Here is a 27056-nt window from a genome sequence, read left to right as displayed (position 1 = left end):
AATCACTCCCATGTACTTAATGGATTGGGATGGTCTTGAGACATTCTCTTTAACCAAGCCTGAAATGTTCACATGAAAGGATCGAAGTAATGTAACGCACAACATATTCAGTGTACTATAGTATGCAGTGAATGTATGTGTGCGTGTGCGTGCGCGTGCGTGTGCACGTGTGTGTGTGTGTGTATGTGTTTGTGTGTGCTAAGATTCTGACAGTGGAGGAGGATGCACACATATTGTCGTTTAAGTCTAAGATGGTGGATAGTGAAAGAACATCAGAAAATAATATTTACAAATTGGCCCCGCCGTGATGCATTGGCTGCGTTATTGGCCAAAAAGCTTAAAACAAGCTAACTCTATAACGGCGCGGCATTTCTCGGAATGGCTCATCATTAGATACATTTTGGGGCATGGGAAATCGATGGTGAAACTTTCATTTTACGCCGGAACTATCCTTTAATTGGGGTGCGCCCACTTGTCTGAATACGAAATATTCACATGTGGAGAACAAAAATGGGTAACGCTTTAGTATAAGGTTCTTCTAATAAGTGTTTATAGTCACTAGTAAGCAGGTAGTAATACCCTTACAAGTGCCCAATAACATGCTTATTAACTTTGTCAACATCTTATAAGCTGCTTATTATGTGTTTATAGTGGTTTATTTATTTAGTCTTATTATTTACATCGGTACACATATCCATCTTGATATGCTGACTAATACTAGATATGGAGGCGTCGCGAAAAAAACTAAATTTTCAAGATGGCTGCCATGTGTACCGATTTTCATGCTTTTACTCAAATAAAGTTACTCATCAGATGTTAACAACGTTAATAAAAATGTTAACAAAGTTAATAAGCATGTTATTGGGCACTTGGAAGGGTATTACTACCTGCTTACTAGTGACTATAAACGCTTATTAGAAGAATCTTATTCTAAAGCGTTACCCAAAAAGGTGTAACTCACAGAATATTCAGAGCACTATATGAGTGTGCAGAGATTTTGACCGCATTTGAAGAATGCGCCACTTTATCACCTGACGGTGTGTGTTAAGAGTCTTGAGTTGTGAGTTTGGGTGGGATGTGCGCCCACTTACCATCTCTGTAGCCACTGTGGAGACTCTTGCCGTGTGACTCGCTGATGTCCTTGAAGGAGAAGAGGAAGAGGACCACCTCCCCTTTCTCATTCTTAATGGGCACGATGTCCAGGAGACACCAGAACGGGCTTCCTGAACAGACATACATGCAAATTAAAGGGAAACATTCAAATGAAAAATAAAATAAATTATATATATATTAGGGATGCAAATTATCGATTAATTAATCATTAGTTGATAGCCTTATCGATCGACTTACGATTAATTGATAAGTGGCGTTTTCCCCCCGAAATCTCAATGTTTCTAAAAAAAAAAAACCTACTCAATCTAAAATTTTTAATTAAAAATTTAGATAAAATACTATTCTATTTCAATTCTTTAATCCAAAGGTGATTTAAATATTCCCACTATTCACACTCCTCTTCACACACACTCTTCACATGCCTATTTCACCTGGGTCTCTTGTCAGTTGAATTGTCGATTAATTGCGATTAATGTTTTTTAATCGATGAACGCATTGATCGATTAAAGTTGATTAATCGATTAATCGTTTGCATCCCTAATATATATATATATATATATATATATATATATATATGTGTGTGTGTGTGTGTGTGTGTGTGTGTGTGTGTGTGTGTGTGCGTGCGTGAAACATGTCGGTGCCTCAGATGTCAAAGAAATGTACACACATACTCACACTCCTTAACCATCTCGAGAAAAGAGCAAAGGCTTTTATTATTCACAAAGTAGCTCACGAAGGAACTAAACTAAGAAAGTAAGAGCATCACCCACATAGCTTAAGCCACATGGGGAATGGATGACTTTAATTTGGCAGGCTGTTCTCCCCAAGCGTTAGCACACTTAATATGAGCAGCGGGCCTTTTCAGGCTGGCTGTCATTATTACACGCATTGCAGCTTGGATCAAAATGATTTAAAAAAGCTATAAAAGTGTACTGTGTAATGTGGCGTTTATTTCCCTATTTCATGCTACCCATTCACAAATGTTACCTTATTCCACAAGTACTTACCACCACTATCAAATTCTAAGCATTCATTATGACCGGGAAAATTGCACTTTACATACGTGAAAAAGGGGGATTTTCTCCATGTCCAACATTTTGAATTTCCATAAATAGGCATTTTAGCAGCACTTTGGTCATACTAGTTATTTCATTGCTTAGTAAATATTCATGAAGAGATCTGTCACAACCAGGGAAGCAATCTAAGTAATTTCATACGGTCCTCAGTTGAAAGTGGAGCCCACTGGTAAGCACTGGTTATGTAGGCCTACTTGTATTCAAATAACAGCAATGACAACTTTGTTACTGTGGCAGCACCTCCCTACATTCAATGATATTACCATCAAAATCTCTCTCAAGGGGGCACCTCCTCAGGGCGCGCAACCAAGTCTCCTCTTTGCCTAGGGCCCCCCAAACAGCTCGAAAAAAGACCCTGGCCCCCTATAGCCTGGGAAATCCCATGCTGCTTTGCACAATCGTTCCGATGTGATGTGAAAGACACACTTGTGATTAGGTCTGTTGCTGGTGGTAACCAGGCAACTGGTCCCCTAACCTGGGTTCTTACCGTTCTTGCAGTAGAGTCGCACCTCAGTCTGGTACTCCCTCTGTCCCTCCAGAGTCTTCTCCAGCTGCTGGGTGACGCGCTCGCTGGTCTCGGGGCCGTACAGGAAGTGGCACTTGCAGGTCTTCTGCATGACCTCTGTGCGCCCGAAGCCCGTGAGCTCACAGAAGCCGTCGGAGCAGTACACGATGGGGTATCCACGGCAACCCTGGGCATTTCCCAACAGAAAGTTGCTGTCTGGAAATCAATAAGGAAGGAATGAGAACGTTGTTACTGTATGATACAGGCAGGAAATCAATCAGCGATATGATATCAGATATATAGAGCTGTAAAGAAAAAACTCTTCAACTGTGCCTTGATACCATTATATTCCTTTACAGAGTGCTGCATTCTGACTTAACTGGGCTTTGCAATATTTACAGTCGTACATTTTAGTCAATACATTTAGCAGACAAAGTCTGCCCAAAGGTTTGTTTGACATACAGTACTAGCAAAGCCACAGCTGAAGCGTCTCACAGTACCACTCAACCACTCAACCTATTTAATATGTGACGGTGGTTAAAATAAATTGACACAATATTATGTGTGTTCTCAGATAACCAAACTAACGTAATACCCCTGAATGAAATCTGCCTCTCCACTGTTCAAGCACTACTATTAATTACTGGGATAAGCTGATTTCTGAATTGCTGGTGTGTATGTGGGTGCATGGTTGCGTGTGTTTGTATCGGTGCATGTGTGCTTGTGTGCGTGTGTGTGTGTGTGTGTGTGCGTGTGTGTGTGTGTGTGTGTGTGTGTGTGGGTCTACTTTGCAGTGTGGTTGTCTTTGTGTTCCATTCCACGGGCATAAGAGCCCTCTTTCTCAAGGTTCCATCCCTGTGGTAATGATACTCAGGGCTGCTGGCAGCTTTAGCTGAACTCAAACCCGTCCCCGGGTAAAGAGTCATATGAAAGCCCCATCCCCACCCTCACTCAATACATACAATCAGGGCCGCTGACAGCTCTTTCTGGGCCCAGGACAAAATCATTTGATACACCCCCTGATCCAATACCTACAATGTAATGAGGACCCAATGTTGGGGCCCCTCTCTCCCTGGGCCTGGTACAACTGACCCCTTTGTCCCCCCTGTCGCTTGCCTGCATTCAATGTAAAAGGGACCCAATTCTGGAACCTCTCTCTCCCTGGGCCCAGGACAACTGGGCACTTTGCCCCCCCCCCGTCATCTTCCCTGATACTTACCAGCATCTGACCTTCACAAAGCTTCAGGCACGCACGGAATAGAGGGTCAAAGGTCATTCTTACTTTCACCCTAATTTGTCTCTTTTCTTCGCCTTTTCCTCTGCAAATATTCTTTCTGCCTCCCCTCTGTGTTGCTTTTGTCGTGTGTGTGTATGTGTGTGTGTGTGTGTGTGTGTGTGTGTGTGTGTGTGTGTGTGTGTGTGTGTGTGTGTGTGTGTGTGTGTGTGTGTGTGTGTGTGTGTGTGTGTGTGTGTGTATCAGGCTGTGTCTTCATTCCGCCTACGCTTTTACTGCTGCATCTCTTTATTTAGAGTTTCTTCTCCTCTCCCACTGCCTGTGCCCTCTCTATCTCTCTATCTCCCTATCTCTCTCTCTCTATCTCTATGTGTGTGTTTACTGTACATGGTTAATGGCCATTGGCTCATGCTGCTGAATGATGCATATGCTGAGGGGGTGGACCTGATGGTGCCGCTGATGCTGATGGAATCTGGTCTTTTTTTTGTTCTTTTCTTTTTTTTCATGGCACTTTATTGGATGTGTGTGTGGGTGCGTGGGTGCAGGGAAGCCGGTGGGGGGGGGGGGGGGGGGGGGGGGGGGCTTGGGGGTGGGGGGGTCTGTTGTCCTAGGCCCAGAGAGAGAGGGGGCCCATAATTGGGTTCTCATTACATTGTATGTATTGGTTTGGTGGGGGGGGCTTTCGGATGACTTTGTCCCGGGCCCAGCCAAAGCTGTCTGCGGCCCTGTGTGCGTGCATGCGTGCGTGTGTGCGCACGTGGCGTGCGTGCGTGGCGTGCGTGCATGCATATACCGTACACAATTGTGCGTCATAGGTATACACACCCTTGTGTGTCATGGTCTCATCTCAAAATCTGGTTTGATTAAGCAGTTCGCATTGTTTTCTATTTAAAGAAAATTCGGATTTTAATAAAAAGGGCATCTAAATCAAATTGCACACAAAGTGTTTGTTTTTGAAAGTCAATAGACAAACATTTAAAAATAATAATAAGTAAAATTTCATAGAAATTCATTTTTCAAAGGAAGTCCCAACATCATCACCAGTATTGATTCAGTTGTCACAGAGAATAGATTTGCCTCTAAACATATTTAGCTTGGCTATGAATTGCGTGGATAATGAGGGACTACTAAATTACTAGGTTTTTCAACCATTTACAGTACTTCTTTTAGATGTTAGACTAGATGTTTTTTCCCATTTGTTAAGCACTTTGAGTTACATGCCTTGTATGATACAGTGCTATACAAATACAATTATTATGGTTATTATTATTATTATTATTATTAATAATAAATTCAAGGTAAGATAATTGTGTGCTTTTCATTGTCAAATCCTCTAACATTTCTTCAGCGAGGCATCTTATTATATCATTTTCTTAATAAACAATGAATCGCTTCAAAGTTTTTCTGAGATTCATTTATTTTCAGTTTACGAAAGAAGAATGCTTTGTTTGCCTAAGCAGCTTTTCAAAATTGAGTCGTGTTTCGCTGAGAGCAATGTAATGTTTCAGAACTCCCTGTGCGGAAACCAGTTGCAGTTGTTTCCATGACGACTCCCCTCACACTGGCCAGCTCCAAAGAGGTGATAGACTTACATAAGACACAACCTGCTTAAACCACTCAGACAGAGCGTTATAACTTTGCTTTCACCTGAATGGCAATGACCAAGTCGTAGTGCATTGCTAAATTCCCTGTGTTATGTCGTAGTATTGTGGAATTAGTTAACTTTTTTCTATTATTATTACAGCGTGGCACTGGAGGTACGGCGTGAATTAAGGGGCAACACCAGTGCACATGCCGGATAGTGTGGGGTGGGCTAACTAGATATTATTTATGTATGGATGGAACCATGATTCCATTACAATTCATCTAGATCTAGACATTACATATTGCTATGTGATTACATTAAACACCTATCACAATGTGTGTGTCTGCTGAGCCGATTAAGAATTCGATTTGACTTTGATTCAGAACTCACACAGCAAATGTAAAAATGGGACTGTTGCAACCAATCTCACAAGTCAGACACCAATCCGTCACTTCCATGCGGCTCTGCATTTACCACTGCGTCTATGCACTCTTGCGTAGTCTACCGCTCGGTGTAATGACATACACATTATGCATTGTTTTTTCAGGTGCAAATGTTGCATATTTATGTAAGTACTGTATGTGCTGTATGTTTAGTTGCATGGTAGAACAATTGTACTGTTGTCTGTGTGGGTAGAGGTGTGAAGATGGCATAGGAGTGTGGACTAACACAGTGTTTCTCAACTGGTGGGTTGCGACCCAAAAGTGGGTCGTGGAAGGGTCGTGGGTGGGTCGCGGAGCCTTGGTGTAAAAAAAACGTAATTCTAAAAAAAAAGAAATTCCAACTTTTCCTGCAACAATTTACAACTTTTATTTTGATAGGCTAGTGAACTCCGTGTCATCTGTTGTCATAGATACAATCTGAATGTTTATATGAGATAGATAGCGTGCAACCAGTCATTCGAGTTTTGGTTATATTTTGAGAATTGCATTGAATAGACTTGAACGCTAAAAAAATTGGGTCGCGACCGAATGAGAGTGGAAAATGGTGGGTCTCAAGACTGTTCCAGTTGAGAACCACTGGTCTAACATGTAGCCTACACAACACAAGCCCTGCTTGGACAGTAGCATAGGCGACGCTCCTCATACATAATCACAATATCATTACGGATGCTTTGGAATATACGTACTTCTGAAGCTTACGAAACAAATTGATTTCAAAGGAGAAACTTTTAACCAGCCTCTGGCTCAGATCCTAAATATATCTAACCCATTTCTGGATGGCGTCCATCCGTGTGTGTGCTTGTGCGTGTGTGTGTGTGTGTGTGTGTGTGTGTGTGTGTGTGTGTGTGTGTGTGTGTGTGTGTGTGTGTGTGTGTGTGTGTGTGTGTGTGTGTGTGTGTGTGTGTGTGTGTGTGTGTGTGTGTGTGTGTGTGTGTGTGTTTGTGTGTGAGAATTTGTGTTTGTGTGTGCGCAGACTGACAGTCTGATTTCACAGCCTATCACTCTGCTCTCTGTCATCTCTATCTCCATCTCCCTCTCCACCACACACCAGCCAAGTCTCCTCAGAAGGAAGTTTCAACTAGGAACAAAAGAGCAGACGGCGCAAAACACCCACACACACAACACACACACAACACACGCATGCACACTCACACGTACGCACACACGTACGCACAGACACACAGTGAGTTTTTGCACACACCATGGCTGTATGTCTACACTCTTGTCTCTTTCCTTAACTCGCATGTATTTATTATGTTGCCAAACAAAGACCCATTGGCCAGACCAGACCAGACATCACCAATCTTCCCTGAAGAACGGGATGTAGAATTAAAAAAATTGAAGGGTTTATTTGCAAAACGGTGTATCTCCATTTTTTGATATTTGCATTTTATTATTGGAAATGACTGTTCAGAGGTCATATCACCCTTGTGTGAATTCTTACCATTCTTTTTTAAGCTATATAAAATGCATTTTGCAATGCATTTCAATGGAATGCCCAATACAATTTCCCAACATTCTATAACATGGAGATACACCGTTTTGCAAATAAAGCCTTCAAATACATATGAAGGGCTAGTCACAACAATGACACAGTGCATTAAAATACATATCCATGCTTCTGAATAGAATCCATTAGGCATCTCACCAGCTGACAGTATTATGAGCAACACATGCTGCCCACATAACCCCAGCATTAGACATTTATTCAGAAACATGACATAAAGCTTTTTTCCATTCAGTGGCGAATATGGACCTAACAGATGCTGGTCAGCTCAATGGTGCAGTTTCAGAGGAAATGAAGGCCCCTCTCTGACAGAGTGTGTGTTAGAGAGGACCCCCGAATGAGAGTAAACAAGGTGGACCACCATCATGTGTGCTTGGTTTGGAGAGCTCGTGAGCGAATAGATCGATGGAGTCCATTGTTCTAAAAAGGGACAAAAGATCCCAAGGTTTCACGCTTCACGACACGTCCCTTTACAGGTTTGCACTGACGGTGCCGTTCATTACATGGAACTGCAATTCCATTGAAACGGCAAACCCTGGCTAGAGCTCTTGACAAGCGACAGGATGTACTCTGAAGCACTCACTCTCGGGAACAAAATCACAATTGTTGACCTACTTATTTGACCTTAGGTGATTTGTTGAAATTTCACCTTGATTCTGTATTTTGTTTGTTTGTTTATTGCAGAGTTTCTTACCAGTACAAACCCAAGCCTTAACTATAACGTGAAATGTTCATTATAAAAAAAAAAATGTGTGTGTGTGTGTGTGTGTGTGTGTGTGTGTGTGTGTGTGTGTGTGTGTGTGTGTGTGTGTGTGTGTGTGTGTGTGTGTGTGTGTGTGTGTGTGTGTGTGTGTGTGTGTGTGTGTGTGTGTGTGTGTGTGTGTGAGTGTGTCTGTCTGCCTGTCTTTATATGACCTACAATCAAGAGAAGCATTAGCCAGTTCATAATTATAATGTGAATGACTGATGGGTACAATAGCTAGACGGGTGACACACAAAGTCCTCACAAAGCCAGAGCCATCTTCATGTGGTACAGGGTTCTGTGCAAGATCATCAGGTTCGACATGGGAAACTATTTAATTGCACCTAATTGGTCAAAGAGAAAGCTTATAAAATATTACAAATCATTAAGATTAGGCTATAAATGATCAATGTGTTTCTGATTTCTAGTTTCACTTTCATAAGAGCTTCTGCCTCCTCCTCACTCATTCTACATGTTCTGTCTGTGGTGTGCTTTGTGATATATTGCCAAAAAAAGCAGGGCCGGATTATCCATAAGGGCCAGTGGCACAGTGTCCAGGGGCACCAACCATCTTTGACCATTGAGGGGGCACCACAAGAGACAAACTTAACCAAAAATGTTTACAAAGGGGGCACCAGTGAGGTATTAGTGCCCTGGGGGCACCACATTGGCTTAATATGGTCTTGCCAAAATGGGTTAAAAATAAAATACTGAATAATAAAAATACTGACCTAGACCCATGATACAGGGATTTCATGTAGCTGTGTGAGCCGTAGTGTGTCTGGTTTAACATTTAAATCCACCATTTTGAGTTGACAGATAGATAAAACAATTATTGTGGAATCACTGATTGTGACCAAAATCACAGCAGTGCACACACAGTGATAATAGAGAGGTAAATTAAGCAGCTTGATGACCTGTGGTGGTGTTGCTATGGTAACGCGTGGAATAGTCTACTTAGAAAGATGCAGAAAAAGGGAAAACAAACAGATAACATCGTAAAATAACCAGTGATGTACTTACTTGCAAATAGTTGATCAAATATAGTTCATTCAGCAAACTTCAACAAATGTGGTACACCCCTCATGTCTCGTGAAGACAAGCTGATCACGGCGGTATTAAAAAGGAATTTGTGAATGTGCAAATGGATAAAAGGATTATGATTTTCAAAACGAAACAACCCCTCCTGTTTTGACATTGAAATACTCGAGGTGGATTATAAATATTATAAAAATAGATTGACCCTCTTGCCTATTTTGTGGTAAGTGGAGTGCAAAAATGTGCAGAACCTGTAATATTACTATGGAAAATTAATACAGTAGCCTACAGGTATATAAATATCTGAATCTGTCAATCTTATGACTAATCACTATTCCTTATCGCACAACAGGACATAAAATAGATAAGAAATCAGGGAGGGAGGGAGAGAGGGAGGGAGAGAGAGAGAGAACAGAGAGAGAGAGAGTGTGTGTGTGTGACACGATTCTGTCACGAGACTGTCACTCAGTCAGCGACTGTGAAAATGCACAGTCCCACCAAAAGCAGTGTCCAAAGCACTGAATGTGTTAGTGGGTGAATATTGAGAGAGAGAGAGAGAGAGAGAGAGAGAGAGAGAGAGAGAGAGAGAGAGAGAGAGAGAGAGAGAGAGAGAGAGAGATTTCCAACTTGCCATTTTGCTGAATATTTCGATGGCCATTTTGGCAGGACACAGAATGTAAAGAATTAGCAGCCTGTATCTGGTGCCTATTGAGAGGTAGTCTGTTTCACAATTGATATACATTTGGGAGCATTCAGCTGGAATTATCTAGACTAGTACACACACACACACACACACACACACACACACACACACACACACACACACACACACACACACACACACACACACACACACACACACACACGCACGCACGCACGCACACACACACACACACACAACGATATATCCCATATCTTGCCCACCGTCAGTGCCCCTACTATTTGCTGTATAATAACGGGTATTGTGAAGCTTTATTAATGTGTAGTGAATAATTTATTAACACTTAGTCAATAATGAACAAAGTGTACACCAAAACATGCACAAATATTTGTAAATGAGTAAGGTATAGGACCATATTAACACAACAGAAGTCCTTGAAGTTTGGCCTTCGAAGAAAAAAAAAACTTGCTCCACTGTGCAGTCATAGGCGTTATATATGTGTAGGGCCTACATATTTACTGATCTTTTTTTACATTTGTAAATCGTATATAATTAGTTAATTATTTACAAAGTGTTTGTAAATTATGTGCTAGGTCTTTATACAGTGTGACTCAGTTGGCTGATGAGAAACTTCCAGCTCTACTAAAGCTTATCACACTTGTAATACTTCACAGCGTAAATGGTTAGAGCAAGCAGCAGTGAAGGCTACATTCAGTTGAAAAACCTTCTGCAAATCGTGATGCGTCCAAGACCTTTGTAAGGTAGCCTCTTAATGCACATGGGGTCAACTATGATGCTCAACTACATCATAACAACATTGCTATGATAGTATTGAGAGCCTTAAATAACAGATTAAGACATAGCCATTGCAATTTTGGTGACAGTAAGGTTATAACATAGGCTCTGCGCTAAGGGGTTAACTTCTATAGCTAAAGGAGGCAGTAAAGAGACGCACATCGGCCTTCCAGCAGTTCATTGTGGAGAGAGTAGGCAGCAATCTGGGCTACATTCGGTTGACAAAACCTGTCTTCTGCAAAACGACAAGACTGCCAAAAGCCTTTGTTCGAAGTTCTAGAGGAGACTATAGACTGAAGCACACCGCCATCTCTGCAGAGCTAACAGTACAGCAATTCAGCGCTAGATGGGCCTTCAACCGAAAGGTCAATGTCGTGGGTGAGACTGAGAGTGAAGATGTAGCATACAGCGTGCGGCATGCAGCGTAATGAAAGGCTATAGATTGATAAGAGAGAACATCTTCTGCAGCCCATCTCCCATCCATCACACCCCATCATGCAGACACACACACACACACACACACACAGACACACACGCACACGCACACCCACACCCACGCCCACACACACACCACGCACACACACACACACGCACACGCACACCCACGCACACACACACGCACACACACACACACACACACACACTACATCCTTCTTCGATCACGTGCAATCCGGGGCTGATTCACCCAGCGCCACATGTTCGAGGTGTATTGTTTACGTTCGTTCAGGTCTCAACACGAAGTGATTGACGTGTGGAAGGCCAGCCATGTTGTTTTGAGAAGGCCACCACATTGAACACCATGAGGAGGAGTAGCTAGCTACCATGCTAGCTAGCTACCATGCATTCACCAACATTGGACAGTGGACCTTGATGTCCATTGAAATTGTATGGCCATGTTTGAGAAGGCCATGCTTTCACCAACATTGCAGTGGGCATCCTTGGTGCGCATCAGATATTGCAATAGTAGTAGCCTACATTCATTCAGACCAAAGCACAACAAACAACCCCACGCTGCGGAAAGGACCAGCTTTCAGCTCCACCATTGCATCTCAAGGCCGATACCGTGTTGTGGACACAAAAGGCAAAACTGCCTAGAGACCTTTACTGAGGGTCCGTGACCAACACAGCAATAACGAAGTCAAAAGGCTGGAGTCTCGTATTACAGTAGAGTCTCAACGGCATACAAGAAGCAGCATAAACCCCATGCATGCAATTACCCTGTGATTAGACAGGAGACAATGAAATGGATTCTTTCACCCAGTTACCTAGGTGCAGAATTGCACAGCAGGTAGTGAGGGAAGGGGAACGAATGTGTAGTCAGTGCCTGACAATATGGAACAGTATAGGTTACCAATGGCCTATCACCGCTAGTTTAGGAGTGATTCTCTAATTCGCCTACACTTTTAAGTCCGTGGATTTTATTTGGCAATTCCACTAACTATTAACTGCATCCAATGATGTTTTGGACATTAGAAAACATTTATCTTTCATATAATACAGAAAGTGTAGACATAGCATTATTTCCCTCAGCAAGAATGAATATTTAATACTGGTTTTGGGCGTTTTCATGCCGTCCTGTTTTCCAAATGTCAGATTCAGTCTTCATATTAGCATGTAAAGAAACTTGTTTTGCCCAAGACGATTGCAAATGTTGATTCACAGTAATCATCACAATATGACAAAACTGTCAGAAAGACCACTGTCCTTTCCATTATACATGAAATTTGCCATTTTGTGTGTGTCCACGAAAACTGTGTTAACCGTGTCACGCTCTGAAACCTCCTCCATAAATAAGTAACGGTTTGGTCTTAGGCCATACGAATAACATCACGTGATGTCATAACCTCTTTGGCAGGATACGGGAAGACTTTTTGGTAAATTTTGAGCTCCATCCTTCCATAATTTAATCCATTCTTTTTCATGTTCTCATAGCGGGGAAAATTGCCTGTCAACAGTGTTATCAACATATTCATAAGAATCTGAATTAGAAATCACATGTAGAAAAACACAGATAAAGCATACAGATACATGAATTGATTAAGGTGTTGTGGTGGAACTTCTGAGGTCCTCAGTTAGCACAACACCATAAAAATGGCTGAAATGTCAACGGTGTTACCGTCAATGGTGTTACAATTAAGTATGACAGTCAGGGTTGCCAGATGAGGCTGATGATTTCCAGCCCAAAAAATAATCAAAATCCGCCCTAAAAACCCGCCCAATTCTATTGATTTATATGGCAGTGGGAAGGTTTTTCTGATAGATGCCATTTTTACCCGCACACGGCCATCCTAAGCAGCCCAATTGGGCGGGAACCAGCCCAATCTGGCAACACTGATGACAGTTGAGGAGGAGTATGTTTTTGCCAATTTATATCCATATTGACAGACAAACAAACAAAATAATTTGTGTTCTAGGGAGATGGGTTTGTCTGCTCTGTTTTTTTTCTCCTAAAAAAGTGCCGACTTGTTCCCCTGCACTGTTGACCGTAACACAGTTGAGTTACACCGTTGACTGTTTTGAAAGTGTTTTTGTGCTATTGATCCCTTATGTGTTGGAAAAATCCTATGAACATACACTAGGGATTATCTCTGGAGAAGGAAGTCTTGTGTAAGGAGGGTGACTATATTCAAATCAGACGTTACAGGGATTTATGATGAAAAATGTGTCAGTCTGTATCACACTGACTCATAAAATTCTACTTATGAAGCTCAACAATCACATTTTCTATATCAGTTGCACAGATTAATGACAACATTACTGCTAAGGGACATAAGCACTTTCAAACATATATTGTTTCAACTCTGTAGTATTTTTATATATGTTTGAAATTACATAGTATTTGTCCATAACACTGTTGACAAAGTAATTAAGCAAATGTTCGCTTTCATTAGAGTATTTATCAAATGATTTAAGATTAAGCTTGGCAATTTGTTTGTTTGGAAACTTAAATATATACACTATGTAAACATCTAGGTCATTTAGTTGAAAAAAAATACTGATAATTGACATTTTGCTTTTGCCAAAAGCGTAGGGTAATCGTAGAATCACTCTTAGATAAGACATGAGGGGTGCTTTGGTGGGGTGCCACCAGATCATATTCTGGATCACCACCAAAATCTAATTACTTGTTCCTTTTGCCATTTCCAACAACTCTGCAAAATTTCATCAAAATCCATTCATAACTTTTTGAGTTATCCTGCTGACAGACAGACAGGCAGACACACAGACAGACAGACAGACAGACAGACAAAACAAACAGACAAACGGGCAGATAGACAAACAAACAGACAGACAAACGGGCAGACAGACAAACCAACGCGACCGAAACCATAACCTCCTTGGCGGAGGTAATAAGAGTCAATTTGGTTCTTTCTATGGTGTAAAAATGTGACATCTTTTTTTACCCTAAATGGTGAACATCCCAGAAGATACTGTTCATAAAATCCAAATCGCATATGACATATTTGAAAAATTCCAAAAGATTTATGCTACTTGGGTCCAATTAAGATCATTATATGAAATCATTTTTGTAACAAAATTTCCAGTAGTGACTGCTAAAGCAGAAAATCCAGGAAATGCAAGAAATACAAGACAAGGCAAGATAGGTGTTATGACGTCAACATTTCATTTTGACTAAATGTGCATGTGAGCGGTACGGCGACAACCATAAAGCGTCATTACAGTATATTGTGTGACTCACAGAACCAAAGCCAGGCCAATCTAATGTCCATCTGTTCGGTGTTCTGCATCTCTGGAAAGATGCTACAAATGATACTAATATCACAATAATTGTGCTTCCTATCCTAATCTATACGAATGGGCTTATTTCAGGCAACACATGGTGCCTTTGCGTCTTGTCATCTGGGCTGGACTGGCAATGTGGGCATTTTCCCGGTGAGGAAAATACAGGGCTTTTTTCCCGGTGAGTCGACAGTCCCCAGAGGCTGATGATGTTGATTTTTGTTTGTTTGTTTGTTTGTTTGTTTGTTGGCTTGTTTGTTTTTTCCCGTTCAATTTACATGGGGAAGCCAGTGCTCCGTCTTTAAAACCCCTTAAGACGCGGCTTTATAAATTTGTGGTTACCAGTATGGTAATGACCAAGTCGTGGTGCATTACTAAAGGGCCTGTGTTGTGTCATAGTATTGTAGTGCTACGGTAGTTACATTTCAATGTCTATTACATCGTGCCACTGGAGGTACGGCGCGCATTAAGGGGCTGCTATAGACCGAGAACTGAGCTAGTCATAAGGTCGTAGAAAAGGAGGGGGCTGTGTGAAGGGCTGGTTTGGGTCCAAAATGCCCAGGGAGATGTTGTATCCCGGTCCAGCCCTGCTTGTAATGTAGATAGCTACAGTAAGCCCAGTCCACGGGGACCTAAAAGGGTGATGATGAGCAATGACAGGTAATATGTGTTCTGACCTTTCCCCACACTGAGCGCTCATCAATATAACCAGCTGCGCAGCTGGGCTTTCCAGCTGTGAAGCCCAACACATTTCTCATTGAAATTAAACGTAATGAGAAATGCACAATAACATCTTAATGACTTAATCAACTGTGGTGTTAATTTTGTGGCATGGAGTTCGGAAATGTAAGAAAATACAGTTTTTATATTCTGATTTTTATGACTAAGACCAATATAAAACACATGCATCCTTTACAAATGCATGAGACTAGGCTTTGACACCTTGCATCTTTTTGTTTCTCTGCTTACAATGCACACCAAATAAGCTTGAATCTGTTCAATTACAATGCTAATTTATGTAATATCAGAATATAAAACACATTTTACCCATTAAAAACAATAACTGACATACAGGTACATGTAAAAAAGTAGAGGACTGGAGGGCTGCGGCGTTCAAGTGGTAAAACTGATGGTGGTTTGAAGGTGCTCTTTGGCCAAGACGTAGAAAATATTAAAAAAAAGGCAGGACACCATTGACATGACATGTATGGTGGCATAGTTGGTTAAGTGAGAGGGGTTGGTGAAGGCATGGTCTGTACAGAAGGGAGGAGTACATGGGCATGTGTAAGGTATGTGGATGTATGCGGATGTACTGTATATGTAAGTGGTGTCTATGCATGTAGCCTACGCATGTACTTGTATATGATAGCCTATGTGAGTAACAAAAGATCTGACTAATACTGAGCATGATAAAATCGACTCGTGTGGCATGAAAATAAATATCCATGGGATAAAAAAACTCTAATCTGATCTGCAATACCATACATGTATAGTATCCCTTTAATTGTGCTAATTAATTCAAAATTGTCAACAATTTAGCATCCTTCACTAAAATACAAATAATTTCCATGATGTTTTGAGTGCAACAGCAGCTCAACAAGCCCTGGCCTTAGTGTATTAGAGGTTATTAATTAAGGTTAGATTATGCTGAAACATATGAATTAAATTTCGTGTTGTCAGCTATAGTGTTGTGGTGCCAACATGATGTGATAAAATAATAAAATAGTACAATAATGACATTTATAAGAAAATAATTATAATTATTATAGGCCTAATTATAATGATATAGTAGTGTGTCAAAGTCTGTCTGTTACACTCACGGGTGCCATCGAAGCGCTTGGCGATGGCATCTAGAAAGGTGTTCTGTGGCGCAAGGAGCCCCTTCATCACGGGCATCTTGGCGACTCTCTGGGTTACTCTTGTCCAGGACCCCACTTCAACACTTCATCTCTGGGAGGTGGAGAGAGAGAGAGAGAGAGAGAGAGAGAGAGAGAGAGAGAGAGAGAGAGACCGATGGAGAGAGTGAAGGAATGGATTTTCAATTTGCCGTGTACATCCTTGTCAAAGCAACAGCACTCCGCACATCCCTTGGCACTTTTTAACTGTTGGGATTTAACACATGCTGTCTTTCGTTTTATCCAACCTCTACGCACGGAGCTTAACTTATCTTGAATGTTACCCCTTAAGAGAGTGACACACATACTGCACAGGAGGGAAATAATTTCATTCTGTGGAACTGAGCAACTTAAAACATCTTTTTTTGATGACTTCAATGCAGCAACTCTTGGAGGCAGAACCCAAGCAGAGTTTAGGTGCACAGGTTGCAACATGATACAGCAAAAGCCACTGAAGAGCATGAAATTCAGTGAACATTCAGTTAACACAAAACATCACCGCAGAGTAATCACAATTATTGTGCGGTACACTAATGTCATTGGATGTTGATTAGAAGACTTTCCTAAAAAAGAGCGACTGGACATAAAATGAGTGAGAACTAAAGCTCAGACTTTCCTTCCAACTCTCCAATAGATGCTTTGATGTAAGTGCAACAAGATATCTTTTTGCTCCACTCTTTCAAGAATTAAAGAAATACTAAAAAAAAATATATATATATATATATTTTACCTGACAGGCAGTTTCCACTTCTCACATTTGTTCAGCAGACACGAACAGAGACTGCTCTTTTAGCTCCCTCACATCCTCCTATCCTCCTGCTCCAATGAACCCTTCAACCATCCGCAGAAGATGCGAATGCACTCAAGAACGAAAGAAGATACACAAAAAAATGTGTACAGTAACAGGCAACAAGTGCTTGCTCCCTCAACAGGTGTTGCTCCGCTCCCGCTCCGGACAGTGCTGCAGTGGTTCTGATGACCGACCAGTCAGGGACAAGTCCACATGTGATGATGTGAGTTGACTTTCGCACCTCTCTCCCCCACTCGCACCTCTCTCCTCCACTTGTTCTCTTGCTGTAGGTCTCCGGTCCTCTCCTCTTCTCACACGGCGAGCTGAGCTCACCTCCCCCAACTGCTTTCAGAGAAGACCTTTTTGGTTTTCAGTGAGCTGTTGAATACACATTTCAAAAAGGTGCACTAAACACTACTGTCTTCATCCCTCGCTGTGTTGTTCTGTCTTCGCTGTTCTCTTTACTCTGTCATCTGTATAGTGATTTCCCTCCTCTTGAGGTCTTGTGCATCAGGTGCTGAATCTCCTACCTGTGAAGCTTCATGGGGGCAAACATGTGGAGCAGTGTCCTCTCTCTCTCTCTCTCTCTCTCTCTCTCTCTCTCTCTCTCTCTCTCTCTCTCTCTCTCTCCCTCTCTCTCTCTCTCTGGATGGATTTCTCTACTTCTCTGAGAGATGATCTCTCTCCATTCTCCTCCTCTCTCTCTCTCTCTCTCTCTCTCTCTCTCTCTCTCTCTCTCTCTCTCTCGATGGGTTTCTGTATATCTCCAGCTGATTGGATGCTGTGCACGCTCCCTCCTGACCAGTCTTTGATTTCCATTAGGGTTCTGTCAGCCCAGCTCAGCCCGCCTATTCCAGCTGTCTGCACCCTCCCCACTCACACACACACGCAGGCACACCAATCCTTTCTCCATCTATCTCTCTGCCACCCCCACATTCTATTTCTCTACCCATCTCCTCTTCTCTCTCTCTATCTATCTCTCTCTCTCTCTTTCCCTCACCCCTCTTTCTCTCTTCCTATCCCTCTTTCTCTGCCTTTGAAATGATCTTGCTTCCCCCCTTTTCTCTCGGCACACCCTTTCACACCCCCTTCCATCTCTCTTCCCCCTCTTATGTCTTCTCTCTCTCTCTGAACCTCCTCTCCACACATCTCTTTCCTGATTAGTATCTGCCCACCATGTGTCCTGTCCTGCTCCCTCCTGTCTGTGTGCAACAGTTTGGTTTGGTTCTTTCAAGAAACACTTATTCTTCTATCTCTCTCCTTGCAGTGTGGTCTGTCTATGCAATGCCTTGGAAATTCTCTGTTTGATTTTTTTTTTTAAATCCCATCTCCCCCCCTCTCTCTCAGTTCAGAGTGTTGTGTGTGTGTGTGTGTGGTGATGGAGGAGGTGCAGTTGAGTGTGTGTGTGTGTGTGTGTGTGTGTGTGTGTGTGTGTGTGTGTGTGTGTGTGTGTGTGTGTGTGTGTGTGTGTGTGTGTGTGTGTGTGTGTGTGTGTGTGAGGGAGGGAGGTGGGTGGCAGTTGACTACGTGTGTAAGGGGGGGGGGTGCTATTGTACATGTTTTATCAAATTGATTAATTAGTGGATGAATGAACGAGTGACTGTACATTAATATAGGATTAGGTATGTGTATGTATATTGCCTGTCTTCTTAGATTGAATGAATGCTTGGATGAATGGATAGGTTGTATTTTAAAACAACATTAAAACAGTTTTTTATATTTTACTTTAAAAGCCCTTCTAGGGACGGGCATTGGAAATTAGCCTATGGCTACAAATGCTATGATACTTATCTGTTAGGTTGTTGTACAGCCTACATGATGTGTATTTGTCCCTACTCAAATAAACCATAACTGAACTGATGATCAAGACATTTTGTCTCCTCCCACTTCATTGTCTCCTCTCCAAGTGCCCACCTCACACATGCATAATCAAGCACTCACACCCATCAATTACACATGCACACACGTTACATGTTATTTATACATAAATCGCCATGGTGACAATTATGTTAACCTCTTAAAATGGGTGGTGATTATAAATACCACTAAGGGAAAATGTATCTGGAAAAGGCTGATTCTTAACCTAGCGACTGCAGAAATAAAAAACATTACATCCCGTTCTAAGGAACGCCACCAAAGACCAATGATAGAATTTTTATCCTCATACAGTATTTCTAACTCCGCTTTAAATTTTTGTTATTTTTTCCAAATTGTATATGGGAAGTACCATGAGGTTCATTACAATACTTTAACAGCAGTTACTGTATAACATCATCAATCTAAGATGGCCACCAAAGTTTGACAACCCATGTTTATGTCTGAAAATCAACCACACCAAAGAGCAAGTTCAAGGTTTAAAGAAATATTATGATGTTTAGTACAGTTCTCTTAAGAAGTCTATGTTGTTAAAATCTAAATTTACAATAAAGGTAGGTTTTTTATAAAATATAAATCCACTGTCCACGTATGTGGACGTTGCGCATCAAAGGAGGCTAATGATAAACATACGCCTTTTATTTATGCTTATGAGAATATTCAGCTAATTTTGGGCAGATAGGTTGTGTTATGAGCATTCATAATGATTATAGTGTGAAATAAATTATTTGTAACATATTCAACACATTTTAACACTTTTCATTTAATAAATTAAGGAGAAATACCTACAATTAGCCTAGTGTCTCACACATGTATCTATAGTTATATTTCAGGTTTCTTTCCCCACAGGAAATACAGCTGTGTCTTCATCAGAATGTTTTTTTCCACATGCAACAAAGTTTCCCCACATAGCCGTGTATGTAAATATTAGTTTTTTTTCTTATTTTCATCTTTGTTGGTTAAATAGTGTAATATATATAATGTGTTATATAGGCCTAGCCCAGGGGTGGGCAATTATTTTGGCCCAAGGGCCGCATTGGGTTTAGAAAATTGACCAAAGGGACGGATGTCGTAGGCAACTTGTCCGTGCCAATAATAAGAAATGGTATATGCCAACATAATTACACCATTGTCAGCTATGCCATTCTTTCTAATTGTATCTAGATGTAGACTTTAGTAATCGTAGGTTTCCAATACCTTGTTTTAGGTAGCCAATTTAAGAATGAGTGACCATATGAATCTGCATTATTTTTCTTGGAAAGGCTCTGAGGGCATGAAATGGCTGAGCCGGCCGCATGTGGCCCCTGGGCCTGAGTTTTCCCACGTCTGGCCTAGCCTAATGTTGAAATATGAAGTTACATGGAAAGTAAGTAAAACAACTTAGCCTACTTTTATAATAGGAGGTCTATTTAACACTATTTTGATGGAAAATACTTGCTGATAATGATGATGTAGGACCACAAAACGCATGTCTGGAGGCAAATGTCATATTAGCCTACCTTTCATACAGGGACAACCAGTGGTGGAAAAATTGCACAGAGGGCCCCAGAGCAAGACACTTATAGGGCCCCTATACATCTTGGCAAGCACACAATAGGGCCCCCACCAACAATATCGGAGGGCCCTGGGCCCAGGGGCAGGTGCCCTGCTCGCCCTCCCTATAGCTCCACCCCTGGGGACAACATAAATGATGTAGGATTGAACTAAATCAAACTGAGCTTTTTGTTCACCACTATTGGCTGTCTTCTCGTATGCAATAAGAATTCCACACATATCTTTCTATGGCTGCCTATGTAAACAATGCTGATTTTACATTTTTGTTCTTTATACAACTATGTTTGTAGGTTAATTAGACTGATAACTGGTGGTAAAGTGTTATTGGGTTGTTATGTAGCACAAACCACCATAAAAAAGAATAAAAACAGCTTACTTTGAATTTGAAATACATAGGCCTATGTAACTTATCATTCCTTTGATGCAGTGTCCACATACGTGGACAGTAGAATAACTTTAAGTCACATAAAAAGAGATAAAAAAAAAAAAAATCCAAAAGCTTCTTAATAATAGCTTCAATATGAGTGAGAAAATCAATATTTAAAAAATCTTGCACATTTTTTTCATGGTGAGTGCATGAAAGGGCTAGTGAACCGCCTTTTAAAATAATTGACCTGTTTTGTGCGTTAAACTTCAAGCCACGTTAAGCCACACATGGACCTGAGGCCTAGGCTATATGCAACATGATAATAGGCCAACAAAGATGATCACGAGTCTGCCACCCGGTGGCCAAAACTAGTCAGTAACATGGGAGACTATGAAATGCAGACCAAACAAGCAGACAGACACATTAACAAACAAAATCCGTCTGATGTCAGGTTTTATTTTTTTTTAACCTTTGGCAGGCATCATATTAACCTTCATGATAACGGGTAGGCCTACTCATTGAAACCTCATTTAAATTGGTTGGCGGGGTCCAAAACCTGAGTGGCTCCAACCCAGGTTTGGAGGATAAGTCATGAATTCCATGAATACTTCCATCACTCTCACTGCTTTCCAGCCGCTTCCCCATGGTCAGTATACCAGCCGCCGGGTTCCGCGAGCCTTGCAGGAGTTCTTGGAGGCGATTGTGAACGCGACGCTCAGCCGTCTTCCGTTTACCAAGTGTCAAAATCCCTGCAGCTGCGTTACCGGGGAAACGCCTGCCTTGCGCTGTGCTGTTGGCGTTCATATGACACAGGAGCTCGTAGAGACCGCATGGTGCAGGTTTTCGTGTACAACAACTGGCGCGACCCTCAGCATCGCTGGTCATGTCAATGAGGAGCGCGAGGAGGAGAACGAAGTGAATTCTCTGAAGGATGAAAGGAAACAAAACATAAGTGCATAGGCCAACAACTCCGCTGACCTAGCCTATGATTTCTAAATTTGCCACTGGCTAAAGACCACAGTCTTTCAAAATTTATTTTTATGAATTCAAAAACCTAGCAACTAGGGCCTACTAAAAGCCATCACAGTGGTAGGCCTACATACAGTATAGGCTTAGATAAGGCTCTACTGAAGTGAAATATACAATGCTTAGCCTACATTTGTTGAGAAGCAACAGCAACGATCCTTAAACAATGTTGAACTGAAAAAAAAGGTTTAACAATAATCAAGCGCAGTCCCAATATTTTACATTGCCATTTAGGCCTACTCAATCCTGTTTTTAGGCTATTTTTTCACATGTGAACAGAGCACACCACAGCACACATTGCAATGCACACAATAACCTTTGTGCCTCATCCGGTGACAGAGTTCACCCCAACTGGTGGTCCCAGAGGAGCAGTGCATTGGAGAGGTAGGCTACCATACTCAGTCATGGAGGAGGCTGGGGAGAGCGCTGGCTATTCACTCCCTCCAACCCTTAAGCCTGGTTTAGACTTCTCCTGCAACTTCAGGACATGCTCTGTCAGCGGGGGGTAGCGGCAGATTACGGACAATGGGGCACCTAAGTCACGCCCTTCTACTTCCGATCCATGGGGCTGTAACTCGCAATATTTTGAATGGGAGTGAATGGCGGGAGTCAAGCTAAATCCTGATTGCGTTTGGCATGTGCTCTGGATTTTACATATGATTGCAGTGAATATTAAATGTTTGGACTAGTGTCGTAAGACCACTAATTTTCGGCAGACAAGAAAGGTTATTTTAGTTTTTACGCGAAACTGCAGTAAGAGACTACAATGTGCGCCTCAGGTATTTGACTTGAAGCGGGAGGCTGAAGATGCACAGCCAGCCCGACAGCTGCACCGTGGCTGAAGTGGCTGCTCGTCAGACATGCGACTTCTGTTGTGTAGTCCAAATAATTACATATTACATAAATTCACTACCGGAAATTTGGATTAAGCATGCATGCATACATCTTCGTTCTCCCTGGAGAACGGACTTCTCGTGATCGTGCTGCTCTTGCAGGAGAGTGGCTGTCCACGCGGTGGACCAATCATCAAAGTGCTTCACGGGGTCCACTGCACTCAAGAAGCTGAGATAGATTACGGGGCGTATTGGGAAACATCGCTGGCCGTGGTGCTGAAGTACTGCCACGGCCGAGAAATGTCTATGCAGTAAACATTCTCGAGCTCGGGGTACGGGGCGCCACTGAGAGCCCATGCAATATCTGCACCTGCAGAAATGTGCGAACTCTGAGCGGACTCCACCCGGCAGATGATGATCAGAGAACAATGGAGGGAGGTGAACTGGGAGGAAGCTAGGGCAAGACACCTGACGAATCGATCGAACAGCGGCAGGCGAAAGGGGAGGTGGTAGGTGTGAGTGAGAAAACATTTCTTGCTGGAGACAGGTGAGCGGAGAATAAATGTCGTATAGTTAATTTAAGGGCGTTCCAAATTCCAGTGCGCTGAAATTCCACCAAATGATGGCACAGCGGAAAATGAGATGCAGCTGGTTAGGCAGGCGTGCCCCTTAGGTGCCCCATTCAGCCTGGGAGAAGTATACGTTCAGCGCTTCAAGGGGTTGCTTCAGCTGTGCAGAAGGGGGCGTCTAAAGGAAGAGTCTAAACCAGGCTTTAGGCTACCAGACAGACCCCCTGACATGCCCACCCGTTGCCCATGTACAAAGGTCAAGTGAGTAATGTTAGTCATGAATTTTCAAAATGTATCCTGCCTATTCACAAATGTGAGTTTCAGCAATATTTACAAAGTAATTACAAATATTCACTAGCCCGACCAAAGTAAGTTTTGCAGCCACAGTTGGCTGGTAATTCAAAATGGCACTCATGGAGAAGTATACATTTCTAATTCTTAGAAATCGATGGTGGTATATTCAAGAAAAAGTTCTGGAAATAAAATGCTAAAAGATCACATTCGCTATCTTTAAACCGATTACTTGTGCCAATAATAATATACCACAGTAGAGTTGTACAGTTCCTCAAGCAAGTCCCAAACAGCAAGTCAATCACCAATCCTCCACCTACCTTATCATTCATCAGTGTATCACAGTGCGCCGCACAGCTCCTCATCCTGTTAGGCATATGCTGCTGGTGCCTTCTTGGTCTTTTGGATGAAGTCTGCTCTGGATTTATACCATCCCAGCCCTATCATAGCCCATCTGCATGGGTAAAAAGAAAGAGGCAGAATGATCAGCTCCTTATGGGTCGTTAGTAATTACCGATCTCTCATAGGATCCCCAGTCCAGTCATTCATCTGCGTTGACCTTTTTGGGCTTATGTTGTTTGTTCATTTGGGGAAGAATGGTTGCCATCTCGCTTTCAGTCGTCAAGAGTCATTAGCAGATTGTTTTGTGTCCGGCTGGAAACACATGGCTGTAACCCCGGATACTGTGTGCTGGACTGTGGGAGAGTTCAGGAGTGGCGTAGTCGGTGTGCGTCTTCTGTACCTCGTTAGCACATGCCATTGAGATGAGTGGTGGCGCAGACCAATAGTCTGATAATGATGATGAAGAGGTGCATGCGTAAACACAAACACAATGTTCTTAAGGAGCCCACCTAAACAAAAAAAACACAAGGTGACACAAAAGCAGGCATGCAAGAATTATGCCAATAAACGGGAGAGGATTCAAAAGAGCTGTTTTTTTGCCACAACTGTAAGACACTGATAATTTTCATCATCAGAGTTCCAGCACAACTTAGCCTATCTCGTGCGCCACATTTTATAAGTTCAAAACAAGTTTTTCAAAATGCGTGCAGGCAATAGGCCTACAAAAACGTGACTTGTACTGATTTGGTACAGATTAGACTTTCGGAAAATCAGGGTTCCTGCACTTCTTTTTGAATGGTATTATCGAATGATTAGGGTTCCTGCACCCTTTTTTCCACTTCAAGCACTGGCCTAATGTATTTGTTCATCTGAGTATGTTGACACAGAGCCATTCAAGTTGAATCACATCCTGGTCAACTTGAAACTTGATGCGATCACCACACCACGTGATGACCAATTGTAGGATGTTAATGTAAAACTGCCAAGAGCTGACTACAGGTTAGGGGTGGTACGGTTCACAAAATTCACGGTTCGGTTCATATCACGGTGTCAAGGTCACGGTTTTCGGTTCTCTACGGTTCTTTTTTTTTAGTTCATGATTAATAGTGCACTGGCTAATAGAATCGGACTTATCACTAAATATCCTACATATGGTTTGTATAGGCTTATAATGTGAAAATGGTGTGATTTTAATTGTGTCATCCTCTGATTTGGTCTTATACGCTAATGTTTTAATCAGAGAGACTGGATAAGATACTCCTAGAATCTGTTCTAGATCTGTCTAGAATATGTTTTACATATTTTTCTGGGCAGTACATGAATTGCGGTTTGTGATGGATTGCACGGTTCGGTTCGGTATGTGTGTGAATTGTACGGTTTCGGTTTTCGGTGCGGTTTGTGCCATCCCTACTACAGGTTGCATCTGGAGCAAAGAGATTTTTCATCTACGTTTCTCAACCCCCTCTCTCTCCTAACTACCTAATGCAGCAATTTAAACTCTGACTCATATGCTGGTCAAAGTTGTTGTTTTGATTGCTGCTGTTAAAAGCTTTTTGGTAATCAGTCATGAAAAAACAACTAATAGCCTATTGTAATGCCAAGTGTGTCTAATGTCATACGACGAGTTAGATGACATTTACAAAAATGGGCCCAAATTTAGCCACAGAGTATTAGCCACGTGTCAATGTAAATTGTTAAAATTGAAGCAAACATGTCTGTGAACTTGACCCCTTTATGTTTTTTTTTGTATTTTTTGTATTTTTTATTAATTGTGAAGCCTTCAGTCTCAAAGTCCTTCATCAGGGTATGTATGACCTGAGAACATTTTTGCAATAATTTCCACAGTTTTCTTAATGTCTACCTTCTTTTAGTCACCAATGCAGACTAACCCATTTCAACGAAGGTTGTTAAAAAACGCTTAAGACTTGGTCCCTGTTATACATTTGCCGTTACCAAAATAGCAATGACCAAGTAATAATGTATTAGTAGGCTCTGTGTAATGTGGGAGAAGTGTAGTACTATGGTAGTTAAGTTTATTTCAGTGACCATTTCAGTGGTCTCCTAATGCAGCGGTTCCCAAACTTTTTTCCCCACGCACCCCCTTTCACATTTCAATGTGGTTCGTGCACCCCCTAAGCGAATGTTGCACCACAGCACATTTTGGGTAATCCTGATTTCCAATCAAACGTTTTTTTTTTCTGCCATCATTACAATGGAACTTATTGCATGACAAGTCTATGAGTTATAAATTACACTTTCAGTTCATCAAACAATTAATACCACCTGACGTTCATTAATGCTGGATAAAAAAAAACACATATCCACCATTGCTCTATTCAGCTCGCGCACCCCCTGGTGACAGGCCGCGCATCCCCTGGGGTGTACGCACCACAGTTTGGGAAACCCTGTCCTAATGGAAGCATGTGCATTGTGAGGCCACAAGTAAACCCAACCAAATGTTGGTGTCGAGCTCCTCATCTGTGGAGATTATTTGCACACGGACTAATATTTTCTGCACATATGGAGTTACCAACTCTCATTTCACTGCATGCTAGCTTAAGCTAGGGTTGTATGTGACAAATAAATTACTCTTACTCTTACTCTTACAGGTAATAACCCCTCGTACTGGCAAATAGCAGATTTCAAACATGCACACACACACACACGCACACGCATACACGCACACGCACACGCACACACACACACACACACACACACACACACACACACACACACACACACACACACGCTGTAAGTCTTTTACGTGGGGGACACTCCCATTCACACTCATTGCAATACATCTAAAGAATGCTAAACTTGAGTTTGGGGGGCAATGCACAAATATGATGTCAAAAACAAAGTTTGCAGGTTTTTACAATACAATGTGTATGGTGGATTGAATGTATATTACATATTGATTGAATAGCATACAGGACATTAAATGGACACGGGGGAATATTGCACATTTCTTCTCTTCAGTGTACTGACAGATTTTATCACTAGGGGGCACAATTGTAAAGAGGACATACCCAGCCTCAGGATCGCCTGTCCTATGTGACGCAAGTTACACACAC

General features: G+C 41.9%; 1 protein-coding gene across 1 annotated transcript in view; it reads right to left on the bottom strand.

The window, feature by feature from the left end:
* kcnh4a (potassium voltage-gated channel, subfamily H (eag-related), member 4a) overlaps positions 1-16336 on the bottom strand; it is a 49048-nt gene extending 32712 nt beyond the window's left edge. The window contains exons 1-3 of the mRNA XM_063217391.1: positions 16261-16336; positions 2677-2910; positions 1104-1223 (exon numbers count right to left, since the gene is read on the bottom strand). Of these exons, the coding sequence (XP_063073461.1) occupies positions 1104-1223; positions 2677-2910; positions 16261-16336 (430 nt within the window). The remainder of the gene's footprint in view (positions 1-1103; positions 1224-2676; positions 2911-16260) is intronic.
* Positions 16337-27056: the final 10720 nt, after the last annotated feature.

Source organism: Engraulis encrasicolus, chromosome 2 (assembly GCF_034702125.1).
Source record: "Engraulis encrasicolus isolate BLACKSEA-1 chromosome 2, IST_EnEncr_1.0, whole genome shotgun sequence".
Classification (NCBI taxonomy): Eukaryota; Metazoa; Chordata; class Actinopteri; order Clupeiformes; family Engraulidae; genus Engraulis; species Engraulis encrasicolus.
Note: the sequence above shows the minus strand (reverse complement) of the source record. Positions and strands in the feature narration are given on the sequence as shown.